General features: G+C 45.0%; 1 protein-coding gene across 1 annotated transcript; it reads left to right on the top strand.

The window, feature by feature from the left end:
* Positions 1–9,643: 9,643 nt before the first annotated feature.
* ccnf (cyclin F) lies at positions 9,644–24,471 on the top strand (the record flags this gene model as incomplete). Its single annotated transcript, XM_080523242.1, has 17 exons — positions 9,644–9,665; positions 10,092–10,246; positions 10,513–10,619; positions 10,707–10,774; positions 10,939–11,135; positions 11,801–11,854; positions 12,172–12,276; positions 12,385–12,462; positions 13,109–13,266; positions 15,244–15,408; positions 15,630–15,753; positions 15,916–16,096; positions 16,303–16,390; positions 18,135–18,234; positions 18,566–18,696; positions 23,393–23,568; positions 23,996–24,471. 17 exons carry the CDS (start codon positions 9,644–9,646, stop codon positions 24,469–24,471), a joined length of 2,385 nt encoding a protein of 794 aa, XP_080379368.1.
* Positions 24,472–26,264: the final 1,793 nt, after the last annotated feature.

Genomic DNA, 26,264 nt, shown 5'->3' on the forward strand with positions numbered 1-26,264 from the left:
CTCGCTGGTGATCGGCGTGGCGGGGACCGGCGTGACCTACCACTACAACGACCTGCCCCAGACCAAGGTGGTGTCGGTGGTGCTGCTCATAGTGGGCCTGGTCCTGGTCTTCATGGCCACCGCCTGCTGGGCGGTCCACAAGAAGAAGAAGAGGAAAAAGAAAGAGGGGGGCTCCTTCACCTCTGAGCAGTGCCCCCTGTGAGCGCTCGCTGAGACCCAGGGACGTGAGAGAGGAGAGACGCCCAGGGCTGGGAGCACAGGGGTGGGCTAGTAGCCGGGAGGGCAACCCCCCCCCCCCCCCCCCCCGCCCCCCACCACCACCCACTAGTCTTTATGGAGCTTGGCCCAGCTCATATAGTTGAGGAAGAGGTGGGGAGAGAATGGGGGGGCTCACAGACAAGGGGGGGACAGGGGGGACAGATGGATAGAAGGAACACTTGAGGATTTGATGGTGCTGTGGAGACTGAAGAGAGAGAGAGAGAGTGCTCCGGACGAGGATGAGGGTTCGCCGCAGCCTCCCGACACGGGCTTTACCGTCAGACGGCAGGTGTCCAGTGTCAAAACAACCTCAGAGGAGACACGCACGGACATACGCACACATGCGCTCCTCAGACACACACCAACACACACAAACACACGCGCACCCTAGCACCCGCGGCGGGGAGAGAGCCGCGGCACTTCTACACGGAATGCAGAGCTGCTGCTGGAGTCGGTGCTGCCGTCACCAGCAGCGTCAGTCGCGGCATTCCTCCTGCCAGGACAGGTGACTGTCAGAGGGGAGAAGTGGGCCAGTGACGGCAACCCGACACCGGGCCGAAAGAGGAGTGCACCCGCGTCAGCGTCCCGCGTCATTCACTCGTCCTGTGACACCGCAGCAATGTGTTGAGGCTTTTTTTACGCAACGGGAGAGTGGAACCTGAGTCCGGCAGGATCTTACTGGCAGCTGTGTGGAGTGTGGACGAGGAGCTGGAGAGGGATGGGGGGCTGCTGGGCCACTGGAGGGTGTGTGTGCATGTGTGTGCGTGCGTGTGTGTCTGTGCGTGCGTGTGTGTGTGTGTGTGTGTGTGTGTGTGTTTGTGTGTGCGTGTGTGTGTGCGTGTGCGTGTGCGTGTACGTGTGTGCGTGCGTGTGTGTGTGAGCATGTATGCGTGCTTGGCTGTATGTGTGTGCGTGACAGACAGATTCTGACAGACAAGACCTTTGGACTTGTTCCATATTGCCCCCAAAACAAAAGGAGTCCCACATACTCAACGTAGTGTGACCAGCTCCGCCAGCACAACATATGAATAGTTTGTGCCTGTGTATGTGTCTGTGTCTGTGTGTGTATGTGTGTGTGTGTGTGTGTGCGCGTGTGTGTGTCTGTGTCTGTGTGTCTGTGTGTGTCTCTGTGCCCTCTGTGGCACAGAGAGGACTATGATCCATGGCCTAGGAATAAAGACCAAAGGCGAGAAATTCCCTGTGGAGAAAATGTGTGGACGGAAACACTGGAAGGACTCCAAAGGCCCTTTTGTTCTGGTCCACAGAGCAAGTCTCACAAACAGAGTGAGCGAGCTACTGACTGACCTCAGCCTGCAGACGCAAAAACCCTCACCTCCTTTCACCAAGCCCAGAGTAGCCCAGAGCAGGGCAGGATTACTGAAGGACATTGTGCTGAGGGGACATGCCACTGAGGGACACTTTGACTCTGCATACACGGCGGAGACCCCCCCCCCCCACACCCCCACCCTCCCCTCCCGTCCGGTGCCTTGAGCGGAGCGGAGCGATCATGGAAAAAGGCTCTGTGTATTCCCCCGTTTCCATCTGCTCTCCTGAGAATGTCCCCCCTCGCTCCCTCTCTACCCTGACCGCTCTTTCACAGCACTCCTCCTCCCGCGACCATTAATACACCTCCTCCCTTCCTCCACCCCCGTTTTCCTAATCTTACCCTCAACCCCATTATGCTAGCACCCTGGAGCAGTTATGCACATCCTCATACATACAGGTGCGCGCTCACATAGACAAACATACACACGCACACACACACACACACACACCATACTGTAGATTACACACCCACATGAACACACTCATCAATCACGCCACCCTGGTATTGACTGTTTTTTCTGTATTTCTCCGGAGAATGTGGATTTATTGTCTCTTTTCCAGAAGAAACTGTTCTACATGGAGACTGACTGTGGGAACCCCCTCTCTCTGTCATGGTGATGTTATAAGGGCATTGGACCATTCTGCTGTCAATCATGACCGTCAGTGTTTTAAAAGGACATACAGGTTTTTGATCGCCGGAGATTCCCTCTCTCGTAGGCGGCTACGCTTTGTCTGCTCCGGAGGGTACGCATGAATGTATACTCAGCTCTGTCAATAGACACTTCTATGAATGGGGGGACGTGTAAGTGTAGGATGACGCAGGGATGAGAACTCACAAACAGTATTGTTTTCAAATGGGTTTTCTTCACCGTACTACAATATATCTCTGGATGCGTAGGCGAGGAGGGAACGTATTGGAAATAGAGGAGAAAATCGGGCCTTGCATCTGACAAGGAAACTCTATTGAACCTGCTGTACCCTTGAGAGGTGTCATTGATCGCTTAAGTATCGATCCGCTCTCGTAGATCAGTAGCTCTGCCAGTAAAATGTGTCATAAGAGGAAGCCGTAAACAGTGTCAACGTCTTGTCCTATTGGTTAGTCTGCCACGTTAGGCCTGCCTGCCTGCTCTATAGTGTCATAGTATGCGATGGGTCAGTCACTTTGCCTTGCCCGGAATATATGCAGCTAATTATGTGTGTACACCATAGGTCAGTTGTATAGTCTACTGTGTGGGGGACAGTGGGAGACATGGGGAGCTAGGCCTGATAATCTCCACTTTACATGACAGGACACACACACACACACACACACACACACACACACATACACACACACACACACACACACACACACACACATACACATACATACACACACATACATACACACACACACACACACACACACACACATGCACAGACACACACACACACACACACACACACACACACACACACACACACACACACACATACAGACACCCACACACACACACACACCCAATGTTTTGTATGAATAATCATGTTCTGGATGACTGATCCTGTGCATTATGGGAAGGAGCAGTGAACATGCAAGCAAGTTAACTTCAGATTCAGATTTTTGAACTCTGGTGGAAAACCACTTTCGCACCAAATCCTTGAAGTGGGGGAAGAGATTATAATGCAATGAGGAAGGAAAGAGCAAAATACGTCAATGATATAATGTGTTATTGTATCTAATTCTATTCCGGCTCAGTGCAAACTGGCATAGAGGTGGTGTTTCCCCTTTCTGTCTTCAATTATAAAGAAGACAGACAGACAGATAGATAGGAGTAGGCACAGAGAGAGGGAGAATTGTTCAAATTCATTGAGAGAAACAGACTGTAAAGTGCTGGCTAGCGGCGTGCTGGGAATACTGATTCCAGGCTACAGTCCTTACCACACACACACACACACACACACACACACACACACACACACACACACACACACACACGTAGGTCTACATACCTACACAATCACAAACGCACATACCGTATATAGCCGTGTGCTTGCGTACAAGGTTATGTAATCATATGCATAGTTGTACTTTGTTAAACTTGATAAGGTTGACTTGTTGAAGAGAAGCACTGATGGGAGGTGGCCAAATTTGATGTGATTCCCCTTTTACTGTGCAATGTAAAAGAAGAATGGTAAATCTACCTCTCCTCAGTGGTGAGGGAAGTCAAAGTAGGCAGCCATGTTGTCTACTTCAACCACCAATGCTGTTTGTCACCCCATCCGGTGACAGAAAAGTATATGTTTGTCTGCCTAATATTATTTGCCGATTGTACATACAACTGTTTTATATTTGTACTGTATATTTATACTCATATCTAAACACATTTAAATTGTTGTATTAAAAGAAATGTTATGTGAACATCTTGTCAGTGTCATGAATGTCATCGCTTAGTTCGACGGTTTTGTTCCAGAGTTGATAACTACATTTTGGGAGACAACAAAAGCATTAACTTAAATACAATTAGAGGTTTGAATGGAGCCATGTTTACAGGGCAGTTGAATGTGCTTTGCCTGGCTTTATCACTATAGCTCGGAGAGGATCTCTGTCCCTGGGAACTTGGCTAAAAATACAGGCAGTGGAGAACACGAGGAGGGGGGCTGGTGGACAGAGAAAGACAAACAGAGAGAATGCAAGAGAGGGAGAGAGAGATGGCGGACTTCTTTGAAGGCAGATCAGTGTGTTTTGTGCATGTGTGTGCAATGATTTTTTATGACTTATTGAACACATTTTTACTAAATGTTTTACATTTCGTAGTTCCTTTTGGCATTATACATTTGATAATCTCTCAGAAAGCATCATGCCTTGAACTTCACACATATTCTGACTGAGACCCCTCTGCCCTCATGGGGTAATGATTCATTCACTGTTAAATACCTGGTAATTTGGTCAAATATGCTGTAACCTTAAATGAGTTTTGATCCATTCTTTTTTCAGTGAAAAAACAGCTCAGCTTATCTGGTTCATCACACAGCACTGATACAGAAAGATGCAAGGTAATCAAAATGGTTATTATGAGGAACACAATGGTCTACTAGAGAAATTGCTATGATGAAAGGCACCCCCTACTGGAGAAGCGGTATAATCTGAAAAATCACATTCATAACCACACTCGATGAGTGCACTCACTGTGGCTCTCTTCCTTTCTTTCTCTCTCTCTCTCTCTCTCTCTCTCTCTCTCTCTCTCTCTCTCTCTTTCCATATCTCACTTTCTCCCTCTCCCTGTTATCTGAATGATAATGACATAATGTGAGTGGCCCATATGGATCAGATCAACAACAGAAACATGGGGTAGCTACTAACTCTCTGTGAAGATCGGTTGAGCCATTGTTGCTGTGAGACTGTCGGTGTCCATAACATTTCGGTGAACTAAAAACATCTCAAGTGAATTCTGGGAAACTGGTGTGGGTGGGGAAAGGTTGACAAGAATGGAGAGGTAAAGAGGCCAGAGTGCAGATGGGTGGAAAAGAAGTCATCTAGATTTCAATGGTCAGAAGCACAGATTACAGGAATTTGGCTACGAAGAGATGATTATGAGCAGCATAATTAAACCCATACAGTATTCTCTCGTAGTGAGTGTTGATTACTATGATCATCTCTCTTTGTTTGAAAGCTGTTACATGGCACCTGTGAAAAGAAAACAGAGGAATGTAGTCTTTGTAATGACACTGTTCTTTTTTGGTTCAGGTAATGATACCTTTTACAAGAAGGTGTTACACTGAGATTCAGGTCAGGACAATGCTGTAGCTGGAAGAAAGGAAGAAAGGAGACTGGCTGACAAGCTTATGCAAGCTCATGTAAATACCAATGAGCCAATGTGGTTCTGATACAGTACAGAGATCATATCATCATGGTACAGATAAAGTGATGAGGACAACAATTATGATGGAGGAGTCATCATCATTAAGGAAAAGTTTGGCTTGCTGGCTGCCAAGAAATTGATTGCTCAACCCTGGCTTCCCCCCAACACAACGGCGTGCGGCACTGTCTTATTAAATGTTACGGTTATGGGTGGGAGGAGGGCTGTTTGTAGTTTTATCCACACAAAAAAATATGATAATGGCAGAATGAAAGAGATTATGTGAAAATGCCAGGCTGATGAAACAGGTAACATCTCTAATAATACTAATACTGCACAAAGAGCATTGGGAGGGCATCTCTTCCATCTCTCTTCAGCCTCCCTACCCTTACCCTTATTAAGATTATTTTTTAAACAAACTGAATTACTGTTTTTTTGCATGATTTTCTTTCCGTAACCAGATTTCTATAGAAATTAGCCTGGTAATAACCAGTGTGTTCATGAAAGCTTTTATTCATGGGAACGCTCTAATGCTGACTAGGTTGACACAGCCTCTTAGAGGTAAATTACAGAAATATCTTTTTAGAAAACAAACTGATTTGCTGTTTTTTGCATCGCTGTCTGATTTTTAAGCTTTTTATAGAAAATTTGATTATGTTTGGAAAGCATGTGGACTTCTTCTAAGAACACATCAATGAACACTTTTTGGTTTTACTCTTTACAGAGGATTGTGAATCTTGAGTGCACAACGGCCAGATTGAACAAAGCAAGGCCCAGTACAGTTGATGCGTGGAAGGCTTATTCATTGAACTTGACCAACCTGACTGCTCTGTGATTTGATTTTCCATTTACCCCAATCCGGATTGTGTTGTATTTCTACTATTTGGCTGTGACTTGTCTGCTACACTACCCCTTTTCTTTTTTGTTTTCTTTCTTTTTTCCCTCCCTTCCTTTCTTGTTCTGTATTGTCATTGTTATGTGTTGTTAAAAGCAATAAAAAATCTTGATCACAAAAAAAAAAGAACACATCAATTATATTACAGAAAGATGTTCCAAACCACGTAGCCTGCAATTTAGCTGGGAGTATTCATAGACCTACGTGTGCTTATTTCATAAGCATGAAAAGTATTAAAAAGAACAACATTTTTTCTCTCTCTGGAACAGATCATCGTAAGTGTGGAGTTAAGAATAAGTAGCAAAGTACAACACAGAGAAAACAAGTTTGGTAGACAATACTGTACATATTACTGTAATATACCATTAAGTTAAGAAAATCTGGTTCTATTGTTCTGTTGGCAGCACTCAGTACCACAATGAGTATATATATATATATAGTATATTTTGGACATTCAATAGGTAACCCTTTGTATGTTGTCGAGGCCCTATTGAGTTACTATGGAAACTCAATAGTAAACTCGTAATCCATTATAGGTGAAAAGGTCACAAAAAAGGTCACAACGCCCCTCAGGGAGTTTCTCAGGTCACTCTTCTTCAAAACAAATTTGTTCACACATCCACCAAACATGTGGTACACGAACTGTGCTTAAAGCAGCTTTCTGTTTATTAAGCAGAAATGACCAAGAAAATACATCTGCGATGGCCCATGGGCAACTTTTTCTGGAGAGAGAGTGGGCGATAAAATATTGACTTAATGTGTTTGACAGAGAAAAGTGCAAAGTGCACAGGAGGAAACTTCTTGTCGAACTGATGATTGCTTACTCCATCTGATCTTTTATTATTCTCTGCTTCTCTCCGAATAGACTTGCCCTCGCATTCTCATATCATGGCCTTACGCTACAGTGGCATGTTTACAGCTTACATTGACATTTTTAGTCATTTAGCGGACGCTGTTGTACATTTGTCTAAGAAAGTGAATCAACTATACATCAGTTGTGGCCTGGGTTGGTCAGGTGGTCTAGCACCGTGGTCTATACAGTGCACTCATATGCCCATGTCGGCATGGGATCGAATCCGGCCCATGCCCTGCTGACATGCCCTCTCCTCCTTACTTTCCTGTCTATCTTCACTATCTCTATCCAATAAAATAAAAAATATGAGTGGGACTGCCCCACTCAGATAAAACAAAAAACAAAACAAAAAACAACTATACATCAGCTGTCACAGTGCTTTTAATTCCAAGTTCTGGTAATGTAGGGTGTTAGGCGGTGGAGAGGTCTGAGGAGGAGCCCAGGTGTACTGTTTGATGAGGGTGGTAGAGAAAGGAAGGATGTGTGTACAGATGTAGAGTGACAGTCATCTTAAATAATTCAGGAGGAGAAGCCCCTACTACAAATCAGCAGTCCTACAGACAGTAATTAGCCCACAAACTACTACCAGTCAACACCTTCAAACACAACCAGATGGCCAATCCATTCCAACAATACATAAAAGCTTTTCAACAGAAACTAGACAGATACTTGCCAGAAACTGACAGACTAAACAATCTCTCTTATTAAACCAAAAGCTGACAGAAATAATAATAATGTGCCTAGTAATCATCTTTCTTCTCAGAACTGCATGAAGTTTATATCTTTGATAGGGAGCGTGTCTATGTTCCCACACAGTCCTATGTTAACCCTAACCCTAACCCTGTGGGAACATAGGGATGACTTGCCTTTGATAGACAGGACTGATTCAAGAAAGTTTGGAAAAGGGATTTGTTTAGAGTGAATTAGAATGAACAGCCCTCCTTCCTGTCCCCATAGGACACATTTAAGCATTCTGTCTGATGTGTCGAGCCAACTGAAAGCAAACTGTAATTATAATCAGACAAATTTGAAACTCAAAAGTATTTTAGATGATTTTCTCGATCAAGAGAAACATGCCTGTACATAAACACTGCCTCAAATGAGTCCCCTGGGATAAAGCTGTCAGTCATGGCTTCATTAGATTAGAGCACCGAGGAGTTCACTTCCCGTGTCCACTTTACCCATAGGCATTGTATCAGTGGCGATTTATTTATTTATGTTTGACATTTGAAATGTAAAGTTTGAAAGCATGAACCGATCCATTCAACAACGTCCTTCTCTTATTCTGAAGAGCGTCCGTTGTGACTTTTGTATACTCGCGGAGTTATTAAAAAATAAAACTGTTGTTATATGGAGTGTTGCCCATCACATTTTCATATAATTTATATATGACTGTGGTTCATCACCCTCTCAATGACTATGCAAAACTGGCAAATTATTTTACAATACTATTTAACTTCATAAGATTTTTTGGGTTCATGTCTCTTTAAACCGGGTACATTTAAAAAGACATGTTTGAAGATCCACTACAGATCCCAGAACTCAACGAAAGGGGAGGTACCTCGTCGTTTTTTATAACCAATTTAACCAATGGCCTGCATTTATTTCGGAGCGCGTACTTCGAAATAGTGATGACTAATCCTATCAGTGGTCTTGATTTCATTTTTTGTAAAAACAAGCCAATTAGACGTCGAAGCTCTTTGTCTCGACCAATCCATGCCTCGTCAGACAGCCGATGGGCGGACTCCACCGCTGCCAATGAGATCCAAGTTGATGTTTAAACTCACTACGCGGGCGGTCCTAAAGCGATTTTGGGGAGGGTCTCCAAGTAGAGATGCATGCATGGATTTGAATTGTAGCAAGTGCTAACAATTTCACAATATCTCAACTACCTAGCTTGTCAGCACTGCTAACTGTAATAGTTTTAGTAACAGTTCAGTCGACAGTTCATCAGACTTGGCATAATTTGAAACTCTGAAATAACCGACGTTTAGTTCTCTTGCGTTACTTTGCAGGCTAGCTAACTAACTTGTCTACCGTCCAGAGGAGTGATCTTCTTCCCACTTGAAATGAAAGCGGGCGGTAAGTATCTATTACTAAACCGTTAGCATGTGAATGAGTTTACCGTTTTTTAACTAACTTTTAATTAGCCAGGTAACTTGCCTTTCTGCCCTGTGGAAGAACTCCCTAGTAATAATGTCTCTGGTTCGCAGCTAGCGGACGTTGTTGCACAGCTTGGTGCCTCCTCACTAAGCTGGCTAACTCAACTAGCTAACCAGGGTTTTTTATTTTATTTGTTAAGTTAACACATATGATTACACATTGTAAAGGGTTTGCTTTTTACGCTTCTGTTGAGAGACTGGCTGCTAACCTCATATGAATCCATATATATCGTGCAGTCATCATGTCAGAGTTAGCTGTAGCCTTAGGAGAGGAGGGAAAATTGGGCGCTTAATTGAGCTATCTGAGCTAACTATGGACTGGACACTTCGCCAGTGTAAGTTAATGCTTGTGTCATAAATGAGAGCGATGTATTGTTACAAATTGATTTGATTGATTTGGCATTTATTAAGCAATATCATTATCGCCAAGGTCAGACAATAAATTCACTTGTGTGGAGTGGATCACCCTGGAAATGTCTATTTTGATGAGCCAGCAAACCGGCCACAAATACGGGTGACGTTAGCTAACATTGCTGTGGTAATTACTATCTCAGTCCAGCACTCGGATGAGAACTGTACACACATTCCGATGTGGACAGAAAGTTTAGGGTGTGGGTGGGCGGGTGAGTTAGAAGTTAGTTAGTTTTGTTCCTCATGATATGTTGATGTACTTATCTGAAAGGTGTTACATATCTGAAAGGTGTAATGACTTGTAGAGAGATGTCATTTAATGTTGACCCCATTTCTTCTCTCCTCTTTAGTGCTTCACTGCCGTTGTTCCAAATGCTTCTCCGTTCCGGTGAGGAAGCGGGTCCGTAAGCGTGTTTCAGCCCTGACTCTGCTGTCTCTGCCTGAGGAAGTCCTCCTGTGTGTGTTCAAGTGGCTCTCTGCTCAAGACCTGCTGGCTGTCAGAGCTGTGAGTAAACCCACACATATATACATTCAAACACTTGCATAACGTCCTGAGCGCCGTCATTTGGACATGCTGGCCTGAACATCTTGTCACCACCTGAGTTTGTGAGTCATGATGTGTCGTGTTTTCAGGCCAAGTCAGGCGTTTTCATACAGCCTAAAAGCATGTGCAAGGAGCCACTTTGGGAGAATCACAGTAGTTTGACAGGCTTGTGATGATGATGCATGATTGAGACTGACTTTTTAGACATGTTTTCTGTAATCTCCCAGGTACACTCCCAGCTCCGTGACATCATCGATAACCACTCCAGTGTATGGGCCCGGGTCAGTTTCAAGGATACCTGGCCGGCCCCGAAAACAGTCTGGCTGTTTGAGAGGTATGCCTCCCCCTCCTCCAGCCCCCCGCCTCTCTGATTGTTCCAATGTATCCATTTTGTTAACGGGTTTTCTTTCTGTTCTTGCAGGGCTGCAGAGAAGGGGAACTTTGAAGCAGCTGTGAAGCTAGGGATCGCATATTTATACAACGAAGGACGTAAGTTACACAACATCATTATAATTTCTGAATGCTCCTAAATGTCTTCGTTTGATTACGACTGAATTGGTCACAGCTTGATCAAATGGCTTGCATGATTTAATCACTTACTCCGTGCGTTAATCCCAGCATAATAATCCCTCCCCTTTCTCTCCTTATGGCAGCGTTACTGTGTGAGGAGGGCCGGGCGGACGTGTGTGGCAGGAAGGCCTCCCGCTTCTTCAGCCTGGCTGAGAGTCTGCGCTCCCCCACCGCAGACCCCTTCATCTGGCTCTTCATCCGTCCACCCTGGTCCCCCACGGGGAGCTGCTGCAAGGCTGTGGTGTTTGACAGGCTCAAGACCGAGTGTCACACCAACCCGGTAAGACAGGAGCCGTCACTTAGTGTCCCGTCCCGTCCCCTCTCTTATTGGGAAAAACATTTAGTTTAGCCGTTCCCTGCGTACAGATAAGAGAGCTGTTGTCCAATCCAGAGGCGCAGTCACAATGCTCCACTGTCTCTCTCCTCTCTGTTCTTTTCATTCCCAACTGATTGAGATGAATGTGAGTTCTAATACAGGATGGGAAGAGGGAAAGGCCGATCCGGAAAAATGGTGCCAACACTATAAAGCTGAGAGACTGAGACCATTTTTGCTTTGACCCCGACTGGCATTTGGGTGCCCTTGTTAGTGAAGATAAATGGAGAGTGTGATGCTCTGCAACAGTGTGTCTCATCCTCATTACTTCTGGCCAACAGGCAGCCAGGGAGTTCCATTTCTGAGAGAGAGAGAGAGAGAGAGAGAGAGAGAGAGAGCGAGCTGATTTGTTGTCCTCGGTTGCACTGAAACTGTATTGCCTCTGTTTAACCAACAACAAATAGATCTGTCTGAACATCTTCTCGCTCAATGGGCTGAAAGGACAGTAGTTGTATTGGCTGCACAAATTGGAGAGTGTTAATGATAATGGATGTTATGCTTTAAAGGGTATTTTTTTGAGTTTCATTCAATGGTTGTTTTTCTGTCTTTTTCTTTGTTTTTTTTCTCTATAGGAGCGGAGGGGGCCGTTGCTGCATTGTCTGGCCAGAGTTCTGGAGCACTTTGATGTGAGTGTGAAAGAGACTGGGGTCCACAGCTCTATTAGGCAGTTTCTATTTAAGTTTCTATTGCTCCCCTGCTGTTTCTGCTTGCCAACAGCACCGTTGTTTTTATGCTTATGCTTTATGTTTTCTGTTTTTTGTTACTTACAAAAAGAAAAATTGTACACCATTATCTGTGTTCAATGTTCTATTCAGGGATCATTACTTGCGCGCGCACACATACAATGAATATGAGGGGACAAACAAGCATTCTCTGCCCGTGTTATTTCCAAGTTAATGATGGTTATATCATGTCTGGTAACTGTGTGTATCTTTGTGTGCAGGATAAGGAGAGGCGTGCCATCGCCCTGACTATGCTAGAGGAGTCCTCTCAGTCTGGCTGCCTGCAGAGCTCCTACCTGCTGTGGGAACACAGCCGCATAGCTGCTGTGAGTCCCTTTCACGCCTCATTAACACTTCAGTCGTTTACATGATCAAAACCGAATCTGCCTGTGTGAAGCATCATAAGTTAACGTTGGCGCTTCCTCTGTTCCCAGATGGCGGACCCTGGCAGGTACCTCCAGTGTGTACGGACCCTCAGGGACTACGCCGCCAAAGGATGTTGGGAAGCACAGGTGTGTGTGTGTGTGTGTGTGTGTGTGTCTGTCTGTCTGTCTAAATCCCTGATGAGTCACCAGTGGTTATGAATTTTAGGGGAATAACATTATTGAGGTTTTGAACCTTTCCTCAATCACAGTTTCACATAATTTCCAGTTTTCTCTTCATTGTGTCTCGTGTCAATTTTGTTCTTGTGTATAATCACTGTCTTTTGTAATAAGCCTTGTCTTTCTTTCAACCACCTCGTTGACATTTATTCATTTAGTAAAAAAATAAAGGGCGTGGAAGTGGCTGTCAGCAGCAGCAGCCTCTGTATGGGCTGTTTTGACATCTTGTCATCCCTTCATTGTTTAAATGTATTATTTTCATCCTCTTCTTTCCCCTCTCATGTTTGGTATTCTCACCACTAAAGTTGTATCAGAGTGTCATAGCTCTTGATGTCTAGTTTTTGGTAGTCTTGTATAAAATGTTATCATTTATAGTCAATCATAAAAAAAGAGAGTCGTCCACGGACCAGGAGATTTTATCCACTGACCCAGGCCTGGCACTAGAATGCCCTGGCACTAGAGTGCTTTGACTCCCCCTTAGCCTGGTCTCTCACCGGCTTGGCTGTCGTATGGCCCGTGATTTGACTCCTGCCCCTATGTCTCCCTCTGTCCCCAGCTCTCCCTGGCCAAGGCCTGCAGCAGTGGGAACCCGTTGGGACTGGAGCCGCGGGCCTGTGCTGACCTGGTGGCCCAGCTGTTCCGCTCCGGTCGCTCCGTAGTACGGCACCAAGCTTCGGAAGACACGCTCCACAAATGCATCAATGACACCATGAGGTAGCTACCACCACCACACAGCACCAGAACGCACCTGACCTGACCTGTTAGCAGGGCATACAGTCATGGCCAAAAATATTGGCTTCTGTCAGATAATGCACCACTTCTCTCAGAAAATTTATGCAGTTACAAATGCCTTGGTATTCACATATTTTTTTCTTTTGTTTGCATTGGAACAACACAAAAAAAAAGGAGAAAAAAAGCCAAATCTGATATCATTCCACACCACACAGAACTCCAAAAATAGACTGAACAAAATGAACAACTTAATATTTGGCAGCACACCCTTTGAAAAAACAAGTATTTCGCTTCCTTTAACCATGAATTAGTTTCTTACCCCACTCTTTTTGGACCACTCTTCTTTTGCCAACTGCTCCACGTTGCTCACATTCTCTCAACTGCTGTTTTGAGATCACGCCACCGGTGTTCTATTGGATTTCGATCTGGACTCATTGCTGGCCATTTCAGAACTTTCCAGCGCTTTGTCTTAAACCATTTCTGGTTGCTTTTTCAAGTATGCTTTGGGTCATTGTGCTGCTGGAAGACCCATGACCTCTGACGGAGACCCAGCTTTCTGACACTTTCCTACATTGTGCCCCAAAATTCTTTGGTCGTCTTCAGATTTCATGATGCCATGTCAGTCAAGGCATCTGATGCCAGAAGCAGCAAAACAACCCCAAAACATCTCAACCTCCACCATGTTTGACTGTAGGGACCGTGTTCTTCCCTTTTGAAGGCCTCATTTCGTTTTCTGTAAACAGTACAATGATGTGCTTTACCAAAAAGCTCTATTTTGATCTCGTCTGTCTACAGGCCGTTCTCTCTGAATGATTTTGGCTTCACCAGGTAAGTCCAGTCTGGCTTTTTTATGTCTGTGTCAAGCAGTGGGGTCCTCCTGGGTCTCCTACCATAGCTTCCCATTTCATTCAGATGGCGACGGATAGTGCAAGCTAACACTGTTGTACCTTGTTTCTGCAGGTCAGCTTGAATTTCTTTGGAAGTTGATCAAGTTCTTTATCCACCATTCGAACAATCCTTTGTTGCAGTCTTTTATAAATGTTTCTCTTCTGTCCACGTCCAGAAAGGTTAGCTACATTTTTTATCTGAAAGACCCCACACATGAAGATAAAAAATCATGGATTGAACAGTATTGATTTTTGATCGTATTGTGTGTTGTGTGCTCCGATATACGACCACATGCGTAAAGATCTGATCAACGACAGTCTAGAGTCTCGTTCCGCAAGCCAGAAATCTCACGTGATCAAGGTAATAGTACCCTGACTGACCTGTACGAGGCAGCCATGTGCGACAGGGGAAATAAAGTGGCGAAGAACGAAAACAAGAAGACCCGTCAGTCAGCTTGCTTCTTTATTGGCTACTTTGCATTGCACGTCACAATCGGACTTGAGAGTTGTCAGTTTTGACCACAGGCAAGAAGACTTTTGATCGTAAATATTGAACACGAACCGACCATTTTCAGAGCAGATTGTCGGAAGAAATTGACTCTTAACACACCTCACACCACAGGATAATCTTGTAGGATATTCTTTAGAGCCACCCGATAGTCGGGCGTTTGCTGTCCTTGGTCGGAAGGGGGGAAATCGGGCCAAAATCGGCCAGATTATCTTTGTGTTTACCAAGGTTTAGTTAACCGCCAAAGTGGCTTGTAAGATTTACAGATATACCCGCCAATGCCAAAATCTACCTACACATGGCGGGTGTTCATTTTTTGCCCTGCCTGTTAGATCAGCATAAAAACACTCAGCCTATATTTATGAATCACACTGATTTAGTATTCCTGTTCACTCATGATGGTGACTCACAATGTTCTGGTAATGAGCTTTTGCTAGATGAGCTTTGAGATTTTGTAGATCTTTAGGTTTATTTTTATTTTTGAAAAACACAGTGTATGATGCTACACGGGACACACTTCAGTGCTACAGAAACATTACATTCGCTCGCTCTCTCTCTCTGTAGGTACATCCTGGTGGACTGGCTGGTGGAGGTGACCACCATGAAGGACTTCTCCAGCCTGACATTACACCTGACGGTGGGCTGTGTGGACCGCTACCTGGCCCTGCGCTCCGTCCCCAAGGCCCGCCTCCAGCTGCTGGGCATCGCCTGCATGGTCGTCTGCACACGGTGAGAACAGAAACACCTTCCCTCCAACTCCTCCTCTGACCTAGAACTCTGATCCTGACGATGCTGGTATTACATGCGTTGGACTTGTCTGTGTAACGTTCTTTACTTAAGTTGGAGATCGAAGCGGTTGTAGGACGGTATTCAAACATTCAGATATACTCTCCCAAGTGTCTTGTCAAGTCTTGTTGAATGGTTTCTAATGTGCTGACTTTGTCTTCCAGGTACATCAGTAAGGACATCTTGACCATCCGCGAGGCGGTGTGGCTCACCGATAACACCTACAAATACGAGGACCTGGTCCGCATGATGGGAGAGGTCATCTCTGTGTTAGAGGGAAAGATCAGGGTGAGTGGAGACAAACACACACACACGTATATGCATAACACAACAATTTATCCCCAAACATTTTGGTTTGGTTTTAAGCACCCCCAGATTCGGCTTGATATCTATGTGTTCAGGGGTGGTAGCTTATAGTGTGTTTGGTTGGTGTGTGTGTGTCCCCTCCAGACTCCCACACTGCTGGACTACGGGGAGGTGCTGTTGTCCTTGCTGCCCCTGGAGAGGCGCAGTGCACACCTGTTCAGCTACATCTGTGAACTCTCCCTGCTCTACTCGGCCCTCATCACCCCTCCCCCCGCCCGCCTCGCCAGCGCCGCCCTGCTGCTCACACGGGCAATGCACCACTACGGTACTACAGGCTCAAAACACACACACACACACACACACACACACACACACACACACACTCTCTGTGTCTTTGTTTCACACTCACACCACTACAACTCTTTCATTATCGGTGTATAATTGATCATTATAACAGGATCAGAGAATGAGATTGCTTTTTCTTTCTTCTTTTTTTTTTTGACCGTCCCTTCCATCTCCCTGTCTCTGTAGCTCCTGTCTGGCCCAGCCAGCTGGCCGAGTACACAGGCTTCTCCAAACAATACCTGGTCCCCTGTGCTGTGCTGCTCTACGTCAAGTGGTAAGTAGTACTGCCTCTAAGATCTTGTTTTGTCAGTTCCTCTTTTGGTCTTGTTATCTCTTTCTCTCTCTCTCCGTCCGTCTCTTGTAAACAACTCTCATGAGAGAGGGAGGCTTTTTTTATTATATAATTAATCCCCGATGAGGGTCACCTAGGAAACAGGGCAGGACCATGGTTGGAGGAGAGAGTGGGGTTAGGAGTTTTAACAGAGAAAGAAAACACAAAACTCACATAGCATGCCAAAAATACTCAATTATTTTATTTTTATAGCCAATTGTCTCTAAGCTACAGATGACCTCACAGTGCACAGATAGTGAGCATATTCCTACTTTGGAATAACTAACTTTGGTTACAAGTGAAACTTTTGTGTTAGCAGGCTGGGTCACGATCAGCACACCATCCACTCACACGCTCACATTGGGCTGGAGAACTTACCCATTTACATCGCCCACCTAGGAAGTTCATTCTGCTCATCATTCGCATTTTAAGCAGCAACTTATTGAGGTCAATCTGTAGTTGACCTGTCGTTCTCTCACAAGCTGCTAATTGGCGCCTCTGTTTAATGCTCCACCACCTCGTCTGGAGGTGCAGCTTGGCAGTCAGTCAGTATCCTGCTGCTCTGGGTTTGATTAGCCAGGCCTATTACCTGGAGGAGCCTGTTATTGTATGGCTCAGCAGGTCTTCGTAGGCAGCGTTCGCTCCTACTGAGTAATCACCCCAGCGAAAGCAGTCATTAACTTGATTACGTCTCCAGTTTTAGTGTTTGTTAGAAACGAGTTGTCACCTGTATGCAGATGTCTCCAGTGCTGCTGGCGCTGTTGATAACTGAACTGAAACTTTTCCCTGCTTTTTGTTCCCCCTTGGCCACATTCAGATTTAATCCAAATGATCCCAAAGTGCGATGCTCGCCATTTTACCGTCAAACCCACTTTAGATCGTCACACACACACACACACTGAATGGGGCGTTCATTTGAGTGTTGTTTCAGAGCAGTGACGAGGCCAGTCTCTATAGCGGATAAGTGAAAGGTAGTGGTTCTGGTCCACTTAACCCTGTGTGGGGACTGTCCACCCCCCCCCCCCCCCCCGCCCCCTCACCCACGCTGTGGCCAGGGTTATTTACTGCCGGAGGAGACGTGTTGATGGCAATACTTCCCACTCACTCGCCGCCAGAGAACCGTTGGCTCATTATAAAGCTAGAAAACGGCTGTGAATGCTGTGTGTCGTGTTAGAAACACACACACAGTCACACACACAAATACAAATGATTGGTGCAGCTCTGGTCTCCTGCTGTTGGGTTCCTTCGGTACTCATTATATTTTCACAGCCACTGTGGTAAAAATAAAGGTTGTACAGTTAGAGACCACTGAGTGACCAAAATGCTATTTTGATGTGTCTGGCCGTCGCTAACACAGGGACAATGGTATTGATTAGAGATCCGGTTGTTCATGCTGTCTGCCCGTGTTAAGAGGAAAATGGATGATCATTAACAAGGCCCTACTACAATGCACCGTCTGGGCTTTAATGGGCAGTGAGTGGGAGGCAGTTGGTGTGGGTGTGGGATGTGTGGGTGTGTGGGGAAGGGGGGGGCCGGGAGAGTGAGTCACACAAGTGTGCTGCAGGGTGACTCACATCAGTTATTGGGAGAAGTCCAATATTCAGTATATTCCTTATTGGTTATGATATGATGCAACCAGCCAGGTAGATTAAACTCACCCCCCCCTCTCGTCTTCTCTCCCTTTCAGCTTCAGTCAGGACGTGCCGAAAGACTACAGACACGTGTCTCTGACAGGTGTTAAGCAGCGCTTTGAGGACGATGCCTACCAGCACATTAGCAAAGAGAAGGTGAGGCTGTCTGTCTGTCTGTCTCTGTACCCATCTGTCTGTTCCTGTCGGTCTGTCTGCACCTGTCTTACTCGTACAGTTTTGCCTGTCACAAAAAAAGCAAGTCCAGTATATTTGTTATGGGTATAATGCTGTTTATCTGACACCTATTCCATTGTGACTATGTTGTTCTGCATGTTGAGTCTAGTAGATGGGATCCTCCTCCTCCTCCTTCTCCTCCTCATCACTATGACTGTGTTAGGCCCTTTTGTGTCTGAGCTCCTCAGTCTCCTGGGCCATCTACCCCACGCCCCTCTCGTGTCTGACCGGTTCTCTCCACCGCCTCCCGCAGGTCATAGGCTTCAAGGAGCTGTGTCGGAGCCTAGAGGTCCCGGTGATGCCTCAGATGGACCCGCCCAGCCCCACGGGCCAACCAGCAGACATCCACCCCTTCCTCTCTTCCCCCTCCAGCAATAGCAAAAGGTGGGTTTGTATGCTTGGAAAGATACGCCAGTAGGGGGGGGGAATGGGGGAGGATACCCTGACTCACTGAACCTGACCACTGAGACATCCCTTGTCATAGTGGGATTCCCCCCTCCTTAGTCTTGGCCTATCCTAGTGTATGAACTAGGACTAAAACAGTCTTGTAAACGGGAATAAATATGTCTTGAGATTTTTGTTGTCAAACTCTGAAGTCTGAAGATGTCAGCCGTCTCCCACCACAATAACTTGTTGGCGTCCCCAGAGTGGCATCAGGCGTGTAGGGGTGTCCTAGTCACTTTCTCTGCAGTCTCGTCTTTTTTTTTTGGGGGGGGGGGGGGGCGGGAGGAGAGAGACATGTCTGTTTTTACACAACATAAAAAATAGAAAGTATTTAGCGTCTTTGAGTGTCTAGAAGAGCGCTATATAAGTCTAATGTATTATTATTATTTATACTGAGCAGTGTTTCCCCTACCATTGCCAAACGGAACCCCCCGCCCCCCCAAGAAAGAAGAATTATTACGGACGTAGACACCAAACATCTGACAAGTAGGCTAAAATATCCGCTTTTTGAAAATGCACCCAACCCGAATCTGGCGAGTGGCAAGCCCATGGGCTCTTTGGTAACGTTAGTCCGCCAGCAGTCTCGCATAGCCAAACCTATCTCCACACTGGAGAATAATACAAGATTTTGCGCGCGGGCGACGTGAGAGAGTTTTTGCAGGGTGAGATGTCTTCAGATAGAAAGTAAGCAAGTTGAAACGTTAGCAAATATAATTGCTGAGTGTTCAGAGCAAGTTGGTTCAAATTGGTCTTTATTATTGTGACCACTAGAAAGTGTCTGATTATAGTTCCATGGTATGTAAATAGTGTCAAAGAACTAGCTAGCTAGCTAGCTCAGAGGTGATGAGATGAGCTAGTCTGCTTGCACACTTGCCAGCTAAAGAGCTAACTGGATGCACTTTATTATTTTACTTAAAATAGATATACAATCTTTCTTATTCTGATAGAATTGGGCTTCATGGTAATACCATAATGGCATATTTACTAGGGCTGGGTTCAAAAAAATCGATTTCCCGATTCTGAATCGATCTTCATTGAATGAGCGATTATCGATTCATAAATCCTGAGATCGATCTTTCATGTTTTTATTTTTTTTTATTTTTTGCTTGCAGCTTCAACCCGCAATGAGATCTCGTGGCCAGATCTCGCGCTACAAGAATGTATCATATCTCACGCAACGACCAGGCTTAAAGGCAGATGTCTGGGTGCATTTTGGATGTAAAAATTATGACGATAGAGATGAGTAGGACAAAAGCAAAGACATATGCAAGCTGTGCGCAGTGGAGGTTACATTTAGTGGAAACACCACAAATCTACGGAACCACTTATTGAGGCATCACCCTGACGTGAAACATGTAAAAGCGGATCCGAAACAAGCCTCGCTGATAAAGACGTTTGGTTGCAAATTACAATCAAATTCTCCGCGTGCCCAACAAATTACTACAGCGTCGTCAGTGTCGTCAGAGTACTAGAAGCACGCTACGTGTTACCGACACGCAAACAGTTGAGTGAAGTGATAGTCCCAGACATGTCCGCGCAGGTGAAACGTGACATCGCAACTTCACTCCAGCCAGCAGAGAGAGTTGCCATAACGTGTGACAGCTGGACATCCAGAGCAATGGACTCGTACCTGACAATCACTTGCCACTTTATCAGCGAGGCTTGTTTCGGATCCTCTTTTCCATGTTTCACGTCAGGGTGATGCCTCAATAAGTGGTTCCGTAGATTTGTGGTGTTTCCACTAACTTATTGTTACTGTATACTACAGTATTTTAATAATCATTGATTTTCCAATTATGTTTATTCCTGAATAAAATCTTCCAATCTCCAAAAAGTGAGAAAGCAGTAATGAAGGGCTTTAGTTTCATGGACATTATGGTTTACAATGTGTTTTTTTGTTCCCCAAAATACCCTCATCTATTGCACTATTTTCGTTTGAGTTTTGCACATTTTTATTTTGTATATATATATATATACAGTGGGGAGAACAAGTATTTGATACACTGCTGATTTTGCACGTTTTCCCACTTAGAAAGAATGTAGAGGTCTGTAATTTTTATAATAGGTACTATTACTATCACTTCAACTGTGAGAGACAGAATCTAATTTTTTTTCTCCAGAAAATCAAATTGTATGATTTTAAAGTAATTAATTTACATTTTATTGCATGAAATAAGTATTTGATACATCAGAAAAACAGAACTTAATATTTGGTAAAGAAACCGTTGTTTGCAATTACAGAGATCAGACGTTTCCTGTAGTTCTTGACCAGGTTTGCACACACTGCAGCAGGGATTTGGGCCCACTCCTCCATACAGATCTTCTCCAGATCCTTCAGGTTTCGGGGCTGTCGCTGGACAACACGGACTTTCAGCTCCCTCCAAAGATTTTCTATTGGGTTCAGGTCTGGAGACTGGCTAGGCCACTCCAGGACCTTGAGATGCTTCTTACGGAGCCACTCCTTAGTTGCCCTGGCTGTGTGTTTCGGGTCGTTGTCATGCTGGAAGACCCAGCCATGACCCATCTTCAATGCTCTTACTGAGGGAAGGAGGTTATTGGCCAAGATCTCGCGATACTTGGCCCCATCCATCCTCCCCTCAATACGGTGCATTCGTCCTGTCCCCTTTGCAGAAAAGCATCCCCAAAGAATGATGTTTCCACCTCCATGCTTCACGGTTGAGATGGTGTTCTTGGGGTTGTACTCATCCTTCTTCTTCCTCCAAACACGGCGAGTGGAGTTTATGCCAAAAAGCTCTATTTTGGTCTCATCAGACCACATGACCTTCTCCCATTCCTCCTCTGGATCATCCAGATGATCATTGGCAAACCTCAGACGGGCCTGGACATGCGCTGGCTTGAGCAGGGGGACCTTGCGTGCGCTACAGGATTTTAATCCCTGACGGCGTAGTGTGTTACTGATAGTTTTCTTTGAGACTGTGGTCCCAGCTCTCTTCAGGTCATTGACCAGGTCCTGCCGTGTAGTTCTGGGCTGATCCCTCACCTTTCTTATGATCATTGATGCCCCACGAGGTGAGATCTTGCATGGAGCCCCAGACCGAGGGAGATTGACAGTCATCTTAAATTTCTTCCATTTTCTAATAATTGCGCCAACAGTTGTTGCCTTCTCACCAAGCTGCTTCCCTATTGTCCTGTAGCCCATCCCAGCCTTGTGCAGGTCTACAATTTTGTCCCTGATGTCCTTAGAAAGCTCTTTGGTCTTGCCCATTGTGGAGAGGTTGGGGTCTGATTGATTGAGTGTGTGGAGAGGTGTCTTTTATAAAGGTAACGAGTTCAAACAGGTGCAGTTAATACAGGTAATGAGTGGAGAATAGGAGGGCTTCTTAAAGAAAAACTAACAGGTCTCGTCTGTGAGAGCCGGAATTATTACTGGTTGGTAGGTGATCAAATACTTATTTCATACAATAAAATGCAAATTAATTATTTAAAAGTCATACAATGTGATTTTCTGGATTTTTGTTTTAGATTCCGTCTCTCACAGTTGAAGTGTACCTATGATAAAAATTACAGACCTCTACATTCTTTCTAAGTGGGAAAACCTGCAAAATCAGCAGTGTATCAAATACTTGTTCTCCCCACTGTATATATTATGCAAATAAGCTATTTGAGACAGTCCTGAGGGATATGTGATGTCTTGTTTACCGATAGGCTATGTTTGTAGCCCCTTTATTTACACTGGCTGCAGTAAAGCATGTTAAAAAGCACTTTTTGTAGTGTCTGATTTAGCAAAATGTTGGTCAATGATGTTCATTTATGTTCCAATAAGAAGTACATTCATGTAACTGCTTTGGAGTCAATTCTTAATGTAAACATTGATATGTTTAACAATGCTACATGTTATAGGGTTCCTTGAACCATTTATAGCATTAGTTCTGAGAATCTCTTCATATTCAAGGAAAATTGATATTGTAACTAAATCGAATCGGAATCGAATCGTGAATCGAATCGAATCGGGAGCTGTGAATCGGAATCGAATCGTTTTGGGAAATCAGTGGCGATACCCAGCCCTAATATTTACAGTACATGGACAGTGGATTGAAGCATTGGAAATGTCTGTTTTTTATAGTTGGACATACGATTTTTTTTTCAGGTGAGAGAGTAAAGTCAAAATGACATTATCTGACTGCATTGCCCACAGCAATCCAATATTCAATTATAATTATGTTACACATAAATAATAAATAATAATAAAAACCAGTATAATAAATACTGGTTGTTATGTTTGCCTTTTGGTTGACAGCGAAAGGGAGAAGAGGATAGAGAGGGAGAGAAGGAGAGAGAGCAGGATTTTGTCGGCACACCTGAGCGAGAGCGCAAGAACCAGGTGAGAAAGTGGACAGGTAGTCAAGACCACATAAGTAAGTAGCCTTAAGAACCGACGGTTCTCAAGCCTAATGGCCCATAGGACAGGAGCCTATCTCCTGTTTCCGTAGCGTGAGGCGGCTTAATGTACAAGTTAGTACACCCCCTGGACATGACGCTGGGGGGGGGGGGCGTCCATGCCACGGTCCATGCCACCCCCCCAAGGCAGCAAACCTAGGGGAAACACTGCTGAGGGCATCCTTGACCTGATCCTGAATGTAAATGTAAATGTAAATGATCCTGTGTCTTCCCCCAGGAGGAGAGAGGACAGCATGCAGGCCCACAGAGGCAGCTTCCTGGCCACTCCCACGGCGGAGCTGTCCACCCAGGAGGAGACGCTGCTGGGGGACATCCTGGACTTGAGCCTCGACACGTCCTGCTCCGGCTACGACGGCGACCAGGAATGGAGCGAGGGAGAGAAGGACGGAGAGAGTGAGTAGAGGGAGGAGGGGGCGGGGAGTACATACACTGCATTGAAAGGCCTCTGGATATACCAAGGGCCTAGATAGATAGATAGATAGACTTTATTTGTCATTGTTACAGTACAGGTACCAAACAACGAAATTTAGGAGACTTTTAGATTTTAGAGACTTGGTGTGACTCAAACTTGACTCATTCTTGAACCTGGATCAGTTGTAACAATCGTGTGTACCTCATTCACATGAGGGGAATAGTGTCTGAGTCAGTCTTCCAGGAAATAGTGATATCACTCTGTCTGGCTCATCAGGTATCTTGGTCTGCATTACACATTACTGTTCCATTAACCACTTTCAAAGCTTTTCCTACTTATCAGTGTGCAGCATTGATTAGGTTTGGTCGTTCTGATATGTTAACGATGTTGCCTGTTCTCTCCTTACAGCCTCTGGTCTGGCCATAACTGTGGAGCTGGCATCAGAGCCTGAGGACCGACAACTGCACTGCCGAGCCCTCTCGAGTGACGAGGACAGTCTGTGTGAGGGAAACGAGGAGGAAGAGGTGGAGGTGGAAGGACAGGGGAGCGCCAGGAGCCGGCCTCGAGAGCCCCTCTCTTTCTCCACTGACCTCCACAGCTCAGGGTACTCCTCCGTCCAGAGCGCCAGCCCCTCTTCCTCCTCCTCTTCCTCCCTCATGCCCTGCACCTTCACAGCCATGCCCCCTGTCCCTACCCCGGGCTCAGGCTCTGCCAACGCCCAGCCAGGCTTCCGCCTCCTGGTGCCCATGCAGAGGCCCAGGGGTGTGCTCCATAGGCAGGTGAAGAGGAAGAACGCAGCGGCCCACAGCGGAGAAGAGATGGAGATGGAACAGGAGGAAGAGATAGAGGTCTACGCCGCCAGCGTGGGGTTCTTAAGCCTTTAATCACCGGGGGAGACCTGACCATACAGTTGAAATGGATCAGGTCTCTTTCTGATCCCACCTCCACCCCTACCCCTTCCCTGGCCTCTTGCCAGCACTTTCCTGTCATCGTCGTTGTTGCTGATCTCTTCACTCCACAAAGCCAGAAGTCTGCCGCCGCACTGGTTCCTGAACCACACCACCGCCACAAGATCACCAAGATCAAAAAAACAGCCTATTTTAGCTTTAAGAAAAGGGAAAAAAAGAAAAGAAAAGAAAAGGAAAGGGGGGGGCACAAAAGGCCATACCAGCCTTTCTGTATTTCTTCACATATGACACATCACACATGAATTATAACAAGACTTCTCTGGATGTTAAGCTGCCCCCTGTTGTTCAATAACCTCATCTGACTCATCAGCATAGAAACCACTGGAAAACAACAACAACAACAACAACAACAACAACAACAACAACAACAAACTTCACTCTCCTCAGGACTCGTCTGTTACATTTGCGGCGCTCGTCGTTTCTCTCGTCGCTCATCAACTCTTGCAACAACCTACCTGTCTCAGATCTCACACAGATGGCTGAAAACCTCATAAAGGAAAAAAAACCTCATGGGATAATTTCTAAAACGTGTATCGATGTGAAGACCTTTAACATGTGAAAAAGAACCACAGCCTGCGTTATTGTGATTGTATTGTAAAAACCGTGCGGCATTTTGGTTTTCCCTCACTGACTCTCCGGCCAAAGGAGTTTCCTCATTCATTAGGATAACGGAAATGCTGATATGCACTGCCTATACAGGATTCTCAGCACCTTTTTGATAAGGTGATTAGTTGTTGCCAGGGGATGGTTACTCTGTGTTTTAGATAATTAAAATATCTATGTTTGTGAAGTCTGAAGCATTTATTTGATTGTCTGAATTAGCTCTGATACATTTTTTGCCATTCGTCTTATTCTAGTCATGCCAAAGGTACTCTGAGTTATGATAGGATAGTCATTCAAAATGCGTAATGCCTACAATTGTATGATTACACAAAGTGTTCTCACAGATCCATTATGCTGTTTGTAAACTATTGCTGTATGTTGTTACTGTTGGAGCACAGAAAATATCTTAGACACACACTAAACATCTGTGTACATACAACAAACCACTAAGGACGATGAATATTTTCATCAACATGTTTAGAGCCATGAATAGCAATGAAGAGGTACACAGTGCACCATGACATCTGAACATTTAGTAATGAGTTCTGTTTTGCCCAACATTTCTACCATATATTCATTTTGACTGAGGTCTAGCACTTTTGCTTTCATCCAAGCAGAGCAATTCTACTGAACAGAAGTGTAAATGGTTTTCACAGCAATGTTTGCTATGCTTGAACAATCAACTACTAATTGAAGTGTTATAAGTGGAGTTGCTTTGCCTTCTTTTGGGGAAACAGAAGTTAGACACTAAAGGCAAATTATTACTTGATAGATTTGAAAAGTACTGTATGCCTATTTTAGGACACGGAGTCCATGTCCACCGATGATTGAGAAAGACTGTAAATACTTTTTTAACTGTTCAATCAAACTGGTTATCTTCTGTGTCTGATATGTACATATGTTATGTATAAGAAAAAAAGACTGTGATAAGCTGCCTTTACTTGATACTGGATGTTATGTTTTTGCTTAATTCCAAAAAGTGCAAGTAAGCAGTGTGCCTTCTACAGTATGAGTATGTATGTAAGGTTTTTAATTTTTTAAATTTGCATTGTTCTCTCGAGTCTCCTGTGTGGATTGTTTCTGTACATCCTGTATGAATTTCTATT

Source organism: Nansenia antarctica (genome assembly GCF_963989245.1).
Source record: "Nansenia antarctica genome assembly, chromosome: 2".
NCBI classification, from domain to species: Eukaryota; Metazoa; Chordata; class Actinopteri; order Argentiniformes; family Microstomatidae; genus Nansenia; species Nansenia antarctica.